The sequence below is a fragment of the Bufo bufo genome, chromosome 5 (assembly GCF_905171765.1).
Source record: "Bufo bufo chromosome 5, aBufBuf1.1, whole genome shotgun sequence".
NCBI classification, from domain to species: domain Eukaryota; kingdom Metazoa; phylum Chordata; class Amphibia; order Anura; family Bufonidae; genus Bufo; species Bufo bufo.
The window spans coordinates 516566774-516581115 of NC_053393.1; the positions used below are offsets into that span (position 1 = coordinate 516566774).

General features: G+C 45.1%; 1 protein-coding gene across 1 annotated transcript in view; it reads right to left on the reverse strand.

The window, feature by feature from the left end:
• The window catches only part of LOC121002869 (macrophage mannose receptor 1-like), a 300143-nt gene that overhangs the window by 122737 nt on the left and 163064 nt on the right, over nt 1-14342 (reverse strand). Inside the window, exons 13-14 of the mRNA XM_040434498.1 lie at nt 6193-6356; nt 5385-5452 (exon numbers count right to left, since the gene is read on the reverse strand). Of these exons, the coding sequence (XP_040290432.1) occupies nt 5385-5452; nt 6193-6356 (232 nt within the window). The remainder of the gene's footprint in view (nt 1-5384; nt 5453-6192; nt 6357-14342) is intronic.

The following is a 14342-nucleotide window of genomic DNA, read 5'->3' on the forward strand; positions in this document are numbered from 1 at the left end:
TTTTTATTTTTATGGCGTTCACCGTGCGGGGACAGTAACATGACCATTTTATAGATCAGGTCGTTACGGACGCGGCGATACCTAATATGTGTAGTTTATTTTATTTTTTTAATTTTTATTCAGTGATAAATGTTTTTTTTTATCTTAACTTTTTTCACTTTTTTTTTACATTTTTTTGACCCAGACCCGCTTGGTTCTTGAAGATCCAGTGGGTCTGATGTCTGTATAATACAGTACAGTACAATATATATTGTTCTGTGCTGTATTTTACTTACACTGAACAGATCTATGCTTTCAGCATAGATCTGTTCAGCACCATGGACAGCAGGACGCCTGAGCAGGCGTCCTGTTGCCATGGGAACCCTCCCCGTCTGCTCAGAACTTCGCAGACGGGGAAGGGTAACCACGGGGCTGAGGGGGGCTCTCTGGGGGCTCTCTCCCTCTCCATCGGGGGGCTGCAAAGGCACAGCAGCCCCCCGATGGAGAGGGAGGGAGCTCCCTGACCGATGACAGTTAACTTTTTCCATACAGCGGTCCGTACGGACCGCGGTATGGAAAGGGTTAAACGGCTGACATCTGCACAGATGTCAGCCGTTTATACCAGGGTGCCAGCAATGTGCTGGCACCCTGGTATAACCACTAGAAGCCAACGATCATTCATGGGGAGGCGGGCGGGGGATCGCGATCCCGCCTGCCGCACCGCCCGCCTCCCGCAACGCCCCCACCGCCTGCGACACCCCCCCCGCACCACCCGCCGGCATCAACTCATGCAGGGGTGCAGGGGGGGGTGAAAAATATAGATTTTAGCGACTCTAAAGTTTCTGATCCCCGCGGTCAGGGACCGCGGGCATCAGAAACTGCAAAAAGCGCAGCAAACCGCAGGTCTGAATTGACCTGCGGTTTGCTGCGATCGCCGACACGGGGGGGTCACATCACCCCCCCTGGCGTTGTCACAGGATGCCGGCTGAAGGATTTCAGCCGAAATCCCGTTCTGTTTAACCCCTCGGGTGCCGGAATCCCGATTTAAAAGTTAGGACGTACCGGTACGTCCTTGGTCCTTAAGGACTCAGGAAATAGGGCGTACCGGTACGTCCTATGTCCTTAAGGGGTTAACATCATACCATCAAGATTTTACACTGTGTTTTTCTGTCATCCACCATCAAAAGTTCAACTTCACAGCATTTATCATGCAGAGAAAGTTATCACAAGGCACTTACTAATGTAGTGTTATTATCCAGATTACCTCCTTTGCTGTCTGGATTCATTTTTCCATCACATTATACACTGCTCGTTTCTATGTTTACAACCACCCTGCAATCCAGCAGTCGTGCTTGCACACTATAGGGAATAGTGCCTATGCACACTCCTCTGGTCCCGACCACTAGAGAGGTCGGCGCCTTTATCTATAGTGTGCAAGCACGACTACTGCTGTTGGATTGCAGGGTGGTCGTAACCATGGAAACAAGCAGAATATAATGTGATGGAAAAATGATTCCAGCCAGCAAAGGGGGCAATATGGTTAATATATTAGTAAGTGCCAGTGGCGTACTAAGGGAAGGGGGGGGGGGGGCGGCTCTCATGGGGGTGCCAGAGGCAATGAGCGCTTCCATCAATACAGATGGAAGCGCTCATTGCTGGAGCCCTGGAAGCTGTGGTCCTGTCACTCACTGCTCAGCTCCCAGCGCTCCTCCACTCCTTCAGGCCGGCAGCGCACAGAATGGTGAAGCAGGAAGACTTCTCCCTGCTCCACCATTCAGCCTGCAGGCACAGATCGCGCTGCCGGCTTGTGTGGACGGAGCCTGCAGCCCAGAAATCTGCAGAAGCTCCGCCCACACATTGCTGCAGAGCGATCTGTGCCTGCACAGAAGAGAGGACTGTGAGCTTCAGGAACAGGACAAGGTAGGTAGTTACTGTGGGTTTTTTAATGTTTTTTTTTAATACAGAGGGCTTTATTACTATGGAGGGGCACAGAGGACTTTATTACTATGGAGGGGGCACAGAGGACGTTATTACTATGGAGGGGACACAGACGGCATTACTACTATGGAGGGGGCACAGAGTACTTTTTTACTATGGAGGGGGCACAGAGGACTTTATTACTATGGAGGGGGCACAAGGGGCATTACTACTATGGTGGGGGAACAAAGGGAAATTACGAATGTGAAGGGGGCACAATGGGCATTTCTACTATGGAGGGGGTACAGAGCCAGAGGGCATTATTACTGTGAAGGGGGCAAAGTGGGAATTATTACTGTGAAGGGGACATAGTGGGGATTTCTACTATGGAGGGGGCACAGAGGTCATTACTAGCACAGTGGGCATTACTGCTATTAAGGGGGCACAATGGGCATTATTACTGTGAAGGGGCACAATGGGCATTATTACTATAAAGGGGACACAATGGGGATTATTATTATGAAGGGGACACAATGGGGATTATTATTATGAAGGGGGCACAATGGGAATTATTACTATGAAGGGGGCACAAGGAGGGTATTACAACTGTGAACGGGGCACATAAAAGGCATAACTACTGTGAGAGGGGGCACAATGTGGGCATAACTTCTGTGAGAGGGGGCACAATGTGGGCATAACTACTGTGAGGGGGCACACATCTGTACAAAGCTACTGTGAAGGTTGTACAATGAGGGCAATACTACTCTGAGGGGATACAATTTTTTTTTAAAATATTGGGGGGGTGCCAGAGAAAGGACCCACCCCGGGTGCCAAACACCCTAGGCACGCCACTGGTAAGTGCCTTGTATTCATTTTCTCTAGATGATAAATGCCATTTGCTGAAGTAAGACAACCCCTTTATGAGACAATACCTGGGATCATCTGGGAAGTAATCTTGTTTTGAGTGTCTTTGCTCCTTCTGAAAGTATTTACCACAGGACTATCAGCAGTAGGCATTGTAGTCTCCTCTTTCCATCATCATGCACCCTATAGAGATCTTGTGCAACTGACATTGATGAGCTGCCAATCTGGCGCATCCTATCTCCCGCACTTCACTTATTCACTTGAATTTTGGCACGTCCCCCTGGTGCGTTCACATCAGTGTATGTATATCATACAGCTCCCCTCACTCTCTAAGAGTTAGCGACCACTGATGCCAGCCGGTCTGATTCTCTATTCAGGTACAGCTATGCATTTGATTCATATTGTGGGTTCTCAATGGTTACTTTCAGTAATGTTAAAAAAAAAAAATAGCAAATGAGTTTAAAAAAGCTAATAAAGTGCAACATGATTATAATAACACTAGAAATGCTCCACATTCAATTCAAAAGCAAAACAATAAAAATTATCCAGTTTACTTTTGACCTTTTCAGAAAGTAAAGAAAAGGGTATATTAGGCCGTTCAAGGCAAATTAGGCCTTTGGTGCAATGAGGGCATCACCATTGCTCTTGTTGCACCCGAGCTCCGCTCCTTTCTGTGGCCAGACACTCCCTGGCTGCTTTGATTGACAGGACCAGACAGTGTCAAAGCAGCAAGAGAGGGTCTGGCCACAAAAAGTTGCAGAGTTCAGGTGCTACAACAGCAATGGTGACGCCCTCATTGCACCAAAGGCCTAATTTGCATATTAAGAAAAAGTATCATAAATCGGGAACGGAGCCTCGTATCAACAAAACAAAAACAACTTTGGATAGGGAGGTCACCGGTGACAGATTCCCTTTAATGTTGGTTTTATGTTTCTCCTGTTAATGGTTTTATTACCCACCATGGTTTTATTTATTTTATATATTTAAATAGTTCTTATGCTATCAAAATATTTCCCAAGTATATTTATGTAGATGTTCTACATTGTCCTTGAAACACGGCGCTCCTGATGAGCATTAGAAGCAACATTTGCTGTTACTCTGGTGGTTGTTACAAGAATCACCTCCTCTGCAGGTAATGTAGGGGCACATTTATTAAAACCATCATTTTAGACGCTGGTCTTAATAAGCCCTATACCTGGCGGTGGATCCGCCGAAGTTATGTAGAGGTGCCGGCCGCTTCGTAACTTTGGTAGATCCAACACAGTACGTATCACACTGCCTGAAGAACGTATTTAAAAGAAAATAATAAAGATTTTTTTAATAACTGGTTAAAACGGGAACGATTCTGTGTATCACTTTCGTGACTTTCAGGCACCAGACTGGACTGATGTAGTCAGGGATAAGTATTGACCCGCTACATCTAAAACAGTCTGGACTAGATCCTAATCCTACCCTTGACACATGGACAGTGTCCTCATTCCTTTTCCTGCAGGTTATTAGTATCAACGTGTTAGCAGGATTAGGATCTAGTCCAGACTGTTTTAGATGTAGCGGGTCAATACTTATCCTTGACAACATCAGTCCAGTCTGGTGCCTGAAAGTCACGAAAGTGATGCACAGAATCTTTCCTGTTTTAACCAGTTATTAATAAATACTTTATTATTTTATTTTAAATACGTTCTTCAGGCAGTGTGATATGTATATTCTTAAGTGAACGTACAACCTAGTATCTTTACCGTGTGATTCAATTAGATCCAACACAGTTTCTAAACGTAAGACAGCTTCCTAGCTGTCTTACATTAAGACCATTTTCTATGCCTAAACCAGGCGTAGAAAATGGCAAATGAGACCGGCCTCCCGGCCAATACCCGCCCACGCCAGACCTGGCATGTGCGGGAGAAGTTGGGAGAATGTCCTTTGCGCCACACTTTGCAACAGAAATATGCCTAATTTAGGCGTATCCCTGTTTCATAAATGACCCTCTTAGTGTTTGATACATCTATTGAGAATACAATGTTTCACTGTTTCAATGTACGCGATGGAGTAGAGTTAACTCCTGTTTTCTGAGATTTCTGAGTTGTGTTATCTAATCTAAGCAAACACCTTCAATTGCTTTTCAATGGCTTTTGTCTGAAGATAAAGCGATGTGTTAAGAAATTTGAGTTTAGACCTGGAGTGCTAACCCTGCTACATCTGTATGTGTTCTATCACCTTGTATGGTTTTAATAATTTATTACTCTAATAGTTCTTATACTATGTAACCAAATAGAACTATTTATTTATTCTTTTATTTACAGACTTAGAATCATTTACATATGCAAATTAAATAATATGCAAGTAAAATAATCTGATGAGAATTTTTTTTAAATTTAGTTGTATCTAGTTTTTGCTGTGCTAATGTATCTCTTCCATTACCTAGTATGATTTTAATAATGTATTCCCTTATCCAATTATTATATAATTCAAACAAATTACTTTATCTATTGTTTTAGAGTTTGCTGTATTACTCACATATGTCCATTTACTTTACACAATTTATTATCAAGAAATCATATTATAGTATATCAGCCATAAACATTCAATTATCAAAAATAACATCAGAGTCTTATATGTTAAGCACCTACTTAAATTCTTTATCTAGTCCCAAACGTAAACCAATGTAATACGCTATTTCTTTTCTTTTGGTTCTAATCTAAAAAGGAAAAAGAGAAGAAGATCAAGAAGAGAAAAGCTATATATTGGCCCTTCAGGACCAAGCAATTTTATTTTTTTCAATGACCCATTCCAAGCACTATAAGGGCTCATGCACATGAAAGTGTGCCGGCCGTTTGCGGTCCCCAATGCACGGGCACCATCCATGCAGTTTCAGCAGACGGATGCAGACCCATTCAACTTGAATGGGTCCGTAATCCGTCTGCACCGCAAAAAATAAATAAAACATATGCGCGGTAGACTTCCTTCCTCCTTGCAGACATACAGGCCATTTTGGGTGGTCTTTGGAAGTGTACTGATGAGGCTGCTGCCCACAGCAGAAAGCATTCCCTACCTGCACAGGACCGAGAATGATCAGTGCCTGCATTAGATTTCAACTGGAAACTAGTGAGACTGCAAAAGGCTGCCGCTGTCAGGGCATAGATCATGGGGAAGATTCTATACTGTATGGTGTAAACTACCATAGGCTGTCTAGACATGCATTGGATTTATAACAGTGACTCAGGCTGGGTGGTAAATTTGGTACATGATCAGCCTTCTTTATAAAAACTATCAGTTGGCTTTGTTATGCCAAAGCTACCTTAGTAACCCAATCGCCAACCTTATGCGGAATAATCGTAATCCCGCTCCGATCTAAATTTTACCCCAACTGTTACTTGACCAAAAGTTGCTGTGGACCTTGAGCCTAAAATGCGAAGAATATTAGTATCCAGAACTTACATATTTCCAGATAAATGTTCTCTCCGATTCACTGTTAATAGTGACAAGGTGGGAAAAATTGTGGTTACAAAATTCTTGTGCTTGCTTCATCGGCATTTCTTCTGTGCTAATATAGTATTGGCTGTCATTGTAGATAAGCCAGCCGTCACTTGTAATATTATATTCTGCAAAGGAAACAAATATCTGATTATACCATGAAAATGAGAATTGACACAAATAATGCGTATATGTAAGCATGGAAGCACAGGGGACGCTGGAGTGGAATTTGGTTTTGACTGTTTATCTACATTGCACTCAGTTTACCTCCATCAATCAAAAAATGTATCACATTATTTGACCTCTTAGAGGGCTCACTAGGTGTACATGTACATGGTAAGAAAATGAAATTGGATTTTTTTGGGAATTTCACAATGTATCTTTTTTCTGTTTGACACTAGGCAAATGACGAGGGTAGGTGGCCTGATAGTATAAGTTAGTCTTAAGTGTCTTCCAGGTTAGTCAGACAGAGTAAAGAGCTGAAGATGGGGGCTGACCAACTCGAACTTAATATTCGCAATGGTTGGTACAACATTGCACTGAATGGAATGGCGGTTGTTCACCCTTGTGTGTGACCATGGGTCTCTACTGCGGCAAGTTGTCCTCAATCTCTTCTGGTGTTCCCTACCTTTCACACTGCCAACCAACTGGTGTGCTACACTAACTGAACTCAGAGGTGATGCTCCCTCAGGCTTCTCTCTTTAGGCCACTCCGTTCCTGTCTCTGTATTTCTCCTCGGAAGCTGTGGCTTGGACTTTCGCATTAGGGTTTTGCTACGAGAACATCGACACCTCTTTGGGTGGTAAGACATCCCTTTTAACATTTTGGCGCCAAAAATGACAAAAATCGGAATCGGCCCAGCATGCATGTGAAACCTGCACTCCCTGAATTTTATAGCGGCCGTTATGGCACATAACAGGTAGTTGTCACCACCGGCTCTGGGAGAGATCTTAGAAGTTCAGATAGACGGAAAACTCAGGAGTCGATCTGACAGATCTCTATTGTTTTCATTGTTGCTGACAGGTTTCAACCCCTTTGCAGGTGTTGCTCATTATCAGTCAAGTGCCCTCTTTATATGTTCCGCCTTTCACTGGTTTCCCTGCGGCTAATAGTTCTTCTGAGGAGTGCTCTGCTTGTGTGGTGATTCTCCTGTTCCAGTTGCTTCTCAAGCTAAGTACTTTCCCTTTTCTTGTTGTGTTTGTCCTGACTAGGCCTCAGGGAGACACTGGCTCCTTCAGGTTGGAAGGAGCCGGTTGCCTATTTCCCTGTTCCCTAAGCTGAGGGTTTGGTGCAGTGTGTCAGCAGTCTTAGGTTCCTGTGCATTTCTACCTTTGAGACTTGCACATGTGGTTAGCAGCTTAGGGAGAGGGTCATGGTTTGCTAGGATGTGACCTCTTTATTCCATAGGCTTGGGGCCTAGTCTGTAGTTTGTTGTTTCCTTTCCCTTACTACCCGTGACATTATTAGCGTTACTGTTTCCCCTGCTCTGTGTTGTCATGGATCCTGTCTCTGCACTGGTGGATCGCTAGCAGGGGTTGTCGCTGGAGGTAGCAGACCTCAGTGAAACTGTTGCAAGGTGTCAGGCGTCTGTCTCCGCCAGTGGAGTCCAGACCTGCTCTGAACCTAAGATGCCCTAGCACTCCATGAAAATCCATTTTCATTAGAGGCTGCCATGTCTCTTGCGGTACGAATTGATAGACGTCTGAGGGAAAGGTGCAAGACTCCGTTCTCTCGAGACGTATTACCTGAAGGGAGGTCGGTCCCCTCTGACACTCGGGGTACTGAGACACCTGAGCCCATGTCTAGAGATGAACCTATGCAATTTGGATGGGTCTCTCCAGACCTTGGTAATAAGAACTTCAGGGCTAGAAAGAGACTCTGTTTTTTTTGTGGTAAATGGGGTTATTTTGTTAATGTTTGTCCCTATGTAAAATATGTAGGCGAGAATAAATAAAAAAAGGTTTTTTTCTCTAACTCTTGGCAGAGTAGTTGGGGAATCTGAGAACATGCTCTTGTCTTTTACCGGTAGTACCCTTTTCTCCTGCCTGCCAGGGTGGTGCTAGATTCCAAAAATATTGATGTGGAGGTATTTTTGGACAGCAGGGCAGGGGTTAACCTTGTGGATTACCAGTTTGTCCTGATGCATGGTTTTAAATCTAATGCACTGGACAAAGAGATTTCAGTGTTCGCTATGGAATTGGCTCCCCTTTCTCGAAAATCTTTGACTCACACAGTGCAGGATATCCAGTTAAGGGTGGGGGATTCTCATGTTGAGGGTATTTCTTGTTTTATAATGAAGAGTCTGCCGGCCCCTCTGGTGCTAGGGTTGCCTTGGTTGTCCAAACATAATCCTGTCATTGATTGGCAAGCGAGACAGATCAAGGGCTGGAGTGATTACTGTATGGACAACTGTATTGTCACATCTCTTGCTGGGATATCTACTAAGATGTTGCCCCGTTTCTCTGTGATTTCTCTGATGTGTTCGCTGAGGGTGTGGATTAGGAGTTACCCCCTCATAGAGAATATGATTGCCCTGTCAATCTGATTCACGGAGCTAAGTTGCCAAAGTCTCGGTTGTATAACCACATCAGACCATCTTTGTAAAGAAAAAAGATGGGACATTAAGACCGTGTCTAGATTTCTGAGAGTTGAATCGCATCACTATCCGTGATCCTTATCCCCTTCCCCTGATTCCAGATTTGTTCAACCAGATTGTTGGAGCTAAGGTGTTTTCTAAATTAAACCTAAGAGGGGCATATTATCTGGTCAGGATCAAGGAAGGGGATGAATGGAAGACTGCGTTTAATACCCCAGAGGGTCATTTTGAGAAGTTGGTCATGCCTTTTGGTTTGACCAATGCCCCGGCAGTATTTCAAAATTTCATCAATGACATTTTTCATCATTTGGTGGGAAGGTTTATTGTCGTATACCTGGATGACATATTGATTTATTCGCCCGACATGGAGAGTCATCATGATCATTTGAGACAAGTCTTGCTGATCCTCCGGGAGAATAAGTTATATGCCAAGATAGAAAAATGTGTGTTTGCTGTTCAAGAGATTCCTTTTCTGGGTTACCAGCTTTCCGCTTCGGGCTTTCACATGGATCCCGAAAAAGTCTGTGCGGTCTTGGAATGGGATCTGCCTGAGAATCAGAAAGTGCTTATGAGGTTTTTGAGGTTTACCAATTACTGCAGAAAATTTATCTTGAATTATTCCACTGTTGTCAAACCTCTGACATGACTAAGAAAGGGGTGGATTTCTCTGTCTGGTCGGAAGAGACGTTACATGCTTTTTCCACTATAAAGAAATGTTTTTCTTCTGCTCCCATTTTGGTGCAGCCTGATGTGTCTCAGCCATTTATTGTTGAGGTGGATGCATCAGAAGTGGGAGTTGGTGCAGTTCTGTCGCAGGGTCATTCTCCTGGCAAATGGCGCCCTTGTGCTTTTTTCTTTTTTTTAAAACTCTCGTCTGCCGAGAGAAATTATGATGTTGGCAATAGAGAGCTGCTGGCCATCAAGTTGGTCTTTGAGGAATGGCGTTATTGGTTAGAAAGAGCGATTCATCCCATTACTGTATTTACCGATCATAAAAATCTGGCCTACCTGGAGTCGGCTAAACGTTTAAACCCAAGGCAGGCCAGATGGTCTTTGTTTTTTACCAGATTTAATTTCATTGTCACTTTTCGCCCTGGGGTCAAGAATGTCAAAGCGGATGTCTTGTCGCGTAGCTTCCCTGGGGGAGAGGGATACTGAGGATCCTGGTCCGATTTTGGCTGATGGGGTGGTTGTATCCGCCCTCTATCCTGAACTGGAGGCGGAGGTGTTAGAAGTTCAGGGATAGGCACCTGATTCCTGTCCCCCAAGGAAGTTGTTTGTTCCTTCTGAACTTCGTCACAAGGTGTTTAAGGAACATCATGATACTGTCCTTGCTGGACACCCTGGGAGCAGATCCACTGTCAATATTATTTCTAGGAGATTCTGGTGGCCGGGTTTACATAAGAGTGTTGAGGGCTATGATGCAGCTTGTGAGACCTGTGCACGTGTCAAGGTGACTCATACTCGGCCCTCAGGATCTCTTCTTCCTTTGTCCATCCCATCCCGTCCCTGGACGCACTTGTCCATGGACTTTATCACCGATTTGCCCAGTTCTTCTGGGATGACGGTGATTTTGGTGGTGGTCGACCGCTTCAGTAAGATGGCACACTTTATTGCATTTTCTGGTTTACCCAATGCCAAAACTCTGGCTCGGACATTTGTTGATAACATTGTGAAATTACACAGCATTCTCTGGGATGTGGTGTCTGATAGAGGGACTCAATTTGTTTCCAGATTCTGGAAGGCTTTCTGTACTCGCCTGGGGATTCGTTTGTCCTTCTCTTCGGCTTTTCACCCTCAGTCGAACGGACAAACTGAACACACTAACCAGAATCTGGAGACATATTTGAGGTGTTTTGTCCTCATTTTTGTCGTTGGCTGAATTTGCTTTGAATAACCGTTGTCAGGAGTCCACTGATAAGTCACAATTTTTTGGTGCATATGGGTTTCACCCTCAGTTTGGTACGTACGTTCTCTCGAAATAATTCCTCTGGTATTCCTGATGAGGAGAGATTTGATTCTTCCTTGTCATCTATCTGGGAGAAAAATCAAATCAATTTAAAAAAGATGGGCGATAGGTATAAACGTACGGCTGACAAGAAACATGTGTCTGGTCCGGACCTGAATGTGGCTGATTTGGTGTGGTTGTCCACTAAGAACATTAAGTTGAAGGTGCCATCCTGGAAGTTAGGTCCAAGATTTATTGGTCCATGCAAGATCTCTGCCATTATTAATCCGGTTTCTTTTCGCCTTGAACTTCCGCAGGCTTGGAAGATCCATAATGTATTCCATAAATCTTTGTTAAAGAGTTATGTGGAACCTGCTGTACCATCTTTCTTGCCACCTCCACCTGTCATGGTTGACGGGAATCTGGAGTTTCAAATTTCCAAAGTTGTTGACTCTCGTGTCCTTCGGGGTTCCCTTCAATACCTCGTTCATTGGAAGGGTTACGGGCCGGAAGAGAGAATGTGGGTCCCAGCAACTGATGTGAATGCCAGTCACCGGCTCTGGGAGAGATCTTAGAAGTTCAGATAGATTTGACAGATCTCTATTGTTTTCATTGTTGCTGACAGGTTTCCACCCCTTTGCAGGTGTTGCTTATTATCAGTCAGGTGGCCCCTTTATATGTTCTGCCTTTCACTGGTTTCCCTGTGGCTAATAGTTCTTCTGAGGAGTGCTCTGCTTGTGTGGTGATTCTCCTGTTCTAGTTGCTTCTCAAGCTAAGTCCTTTCCCTTTTCTTGTTGTGTTTGTCCTGACTAGGCCTCAGGGAGACACTGGCTCCTTCAGGTTGGAAGGAGCCGGTTGCCTCTTTCCCTGTTCCCTAAGCTGAGGGTTTGGTGCAGTGTGTCAGCAGTCTTAGGTTCCTGTGCATGTGCATTTCTACCTTTAAGACTTGCACATGTGGTTAGCAGCTTAGGGAGAGGGTCATGGTTTGCTAGGAGGTGACCTCTTTATTCCCTAGGCTTGGGGCCTAGTCTGTAGTTGTTTGTTGTTTCCTTTCCCGTACTACCCGTGACATTATTAGCCGCCGAATACCGTTACTGTTTCCCCTGCTCTGTGTTGTCATGGATCCTGTTTCTGCACTGGTGGATCGCTAGCAGGGGTTGTCGCTGGAGGTAGCTAGGAGGTGACCTCTTTATTCCCTAGGGTTGGGGCCTAGTCTGTAGTTGTTTTGTTGTTTCCTTTGGTTGTCTTTCCTTCCCCGTACTACCCGTGACATTAGTATTCAGTGTTAGGTTCCCGATTTACAGAGATCGCCTTGACGTGTGGTAAACGGGCCCAAATAATTTTGTACAAAATGTATTTGCTAAAAATCTCAAATTAAGGCCGAATGCACACAGCCATGGAGAACGGCCATCAGCGGTCCATGGTATCCCGGCCTGGCATCCTGCTGAGAGCAGGAGCGCACAGCGTCATTGGTTGCTATGACGCTGCGCGCTTCATGCCGCCGATGCACTACAGTATACACTCGTATAGATCATACGAGTGTATTATTATAGTGCAGCAGCGGCATGAAGCGCAAACCAATGACGCCGTGCGCTCCTGCTCTCAGCAGGATGCCAGGCCGGGATACCACGGACCGCTCACGGCCATGTTCCACGGCCGTGTGCATTCGGCCCAAGTCTACTTTCACACTCGCGTTTTGGCTTTCCGTTTGTGAGATATGTTCAGGGCTCTCACAAGCGGTCCAAAACGAATCAGTTTGCATTCTAATGCAATCTGAATGGAAAAGGATCCGCTCAGAATGCATCAGTTTGCATACGTTCAGTCTCCATTCCGCTTTGGAGACGGACACCAAAACTCTGCTTGCAGCGTTTTGGTGTCCGTCTGATGAAACTGAGCCAAACGGATCCGTCCTGACACACAATGTAAGTCAATGGGGACGGATCTGTTTTCACTGACACAATCTGGCACAATAGAAAACGGATCCATCCTCCATTGACTTTCAATGGTGTTCTAGACGGATCCGTCTTGGCAATGTTAAAGATAATACAAACGGATCCGTTCTGAACAATGGTCTGCATTATCTGTATTATCTGAACGGATCCGTCCATGACTGATCCGCACAAAACGCAAGTGTGAAAGTAGCCTTACTTAATAAGCGTAGAATTAGCACCAGAATACTTTTTTGTACTTTATTTGGTTTGCAGAGTGCTGTTGCATTGTATTTTTTTTAATCCCTTTTAACAGCTTCCCTCTGCAGCTGCTAGTGGTCTCTTGCAGTTTAGTCACTGGGAGTCTCTATGTTACCAACCCAAACATGTCATTTGTGAACAACCAACATCTTCCTTTTCAAATAGCCATTCAACAGACATTTTTCCGGCTCTTTAACTCCCCAGCAGTCCAACCCATATGGGGAAACACACAAAAACTGTCTAAACATGTTAACCTTCCAAATATAGGTCAGAACATAACACAAACGTAGACATCCCCTCTTTTTCATGAGTGCTGTCCATGACAATACTGTTCTCTGGTGTATAGGCCAACCAGGCTTGGTTATCTTTAGAGATAATTTTATTTTTTTATTCGATTTGGCCAGTTCACCAAATTAAATATTTTTTTTTTGGTTCGATCCTACATAGGATGTCTCTATAGTAGTTCAGTTTGTCCTCCCTCTCAGCGGGTGTAAAAAAGCCCCCCCATTGCGGACCGGTAGCGAGGGTCCAACAAGGTGGAGAGCCAGAAGTCATCCCTCTGTCGAATGGCGACAATTCGGCTGTCACTACGCAAGCGAGCATGCATCGGGCTATTTGTGCAAGTGACTCGGAGGGACTCCCTGCCTCCATCTCCACTGCATACTACCACGGTGTGTCTGGGTCCTCTCCCTCATCTTCCTCATCGCCCTGTAGCTCCTCTGGCTGCTCCTGCTCCTCCTCTCCTGTCACTAGAGAAACCACCCATTTCGCTACACATTGCTTCTGCTCCAATGTCCTCCAGTTCAGCCTCCACAGGGCTCATGTGGCCATGAGATGTAGGCGCCACGTCTCCAGTCCCCTGACCAGTCAGATTTACTGGCATCTGTTCCAGGACATGAAGCAGTGGAATGACATTGTTCATCCCGTAGTCCTGGCGACTGACAACTAACGTGGCCTCCTCAAAGGGCCTGAGCAAACTGCAGGTGTCACGCATGAGCTGCCACTGGCTGACATCGAAGTTACACAGGGGAGTTCTCCTGTCCGCTTGGATCATCAAGAAATAGTTTATGGCCTTTCTCTGTTTGTATAGTCGGTCCAACATATGGAGGGTGGAATTCCAACGGGTAGAAACATCGCATATCAGCCTATGTTGGGGGATGCCGTTCTGCCGGTGCAGCTCAAGGAGGGTGTGCTTTGTGGTGTACGAGTGGCTGAAGTGCATGCAAAGTTTCCTGGCCATTTTTAAGATGTCTTGCAGATGGGTGGAAGACTACAGGAACCGTCTGACAAACAGATTGAACACGTGTGCCATGCAGGGCGCATGGTTCAGCCCTCCTTGATGCAGCGCCAACACCATGTTCTTCCCGTTGTCGGTCACCAT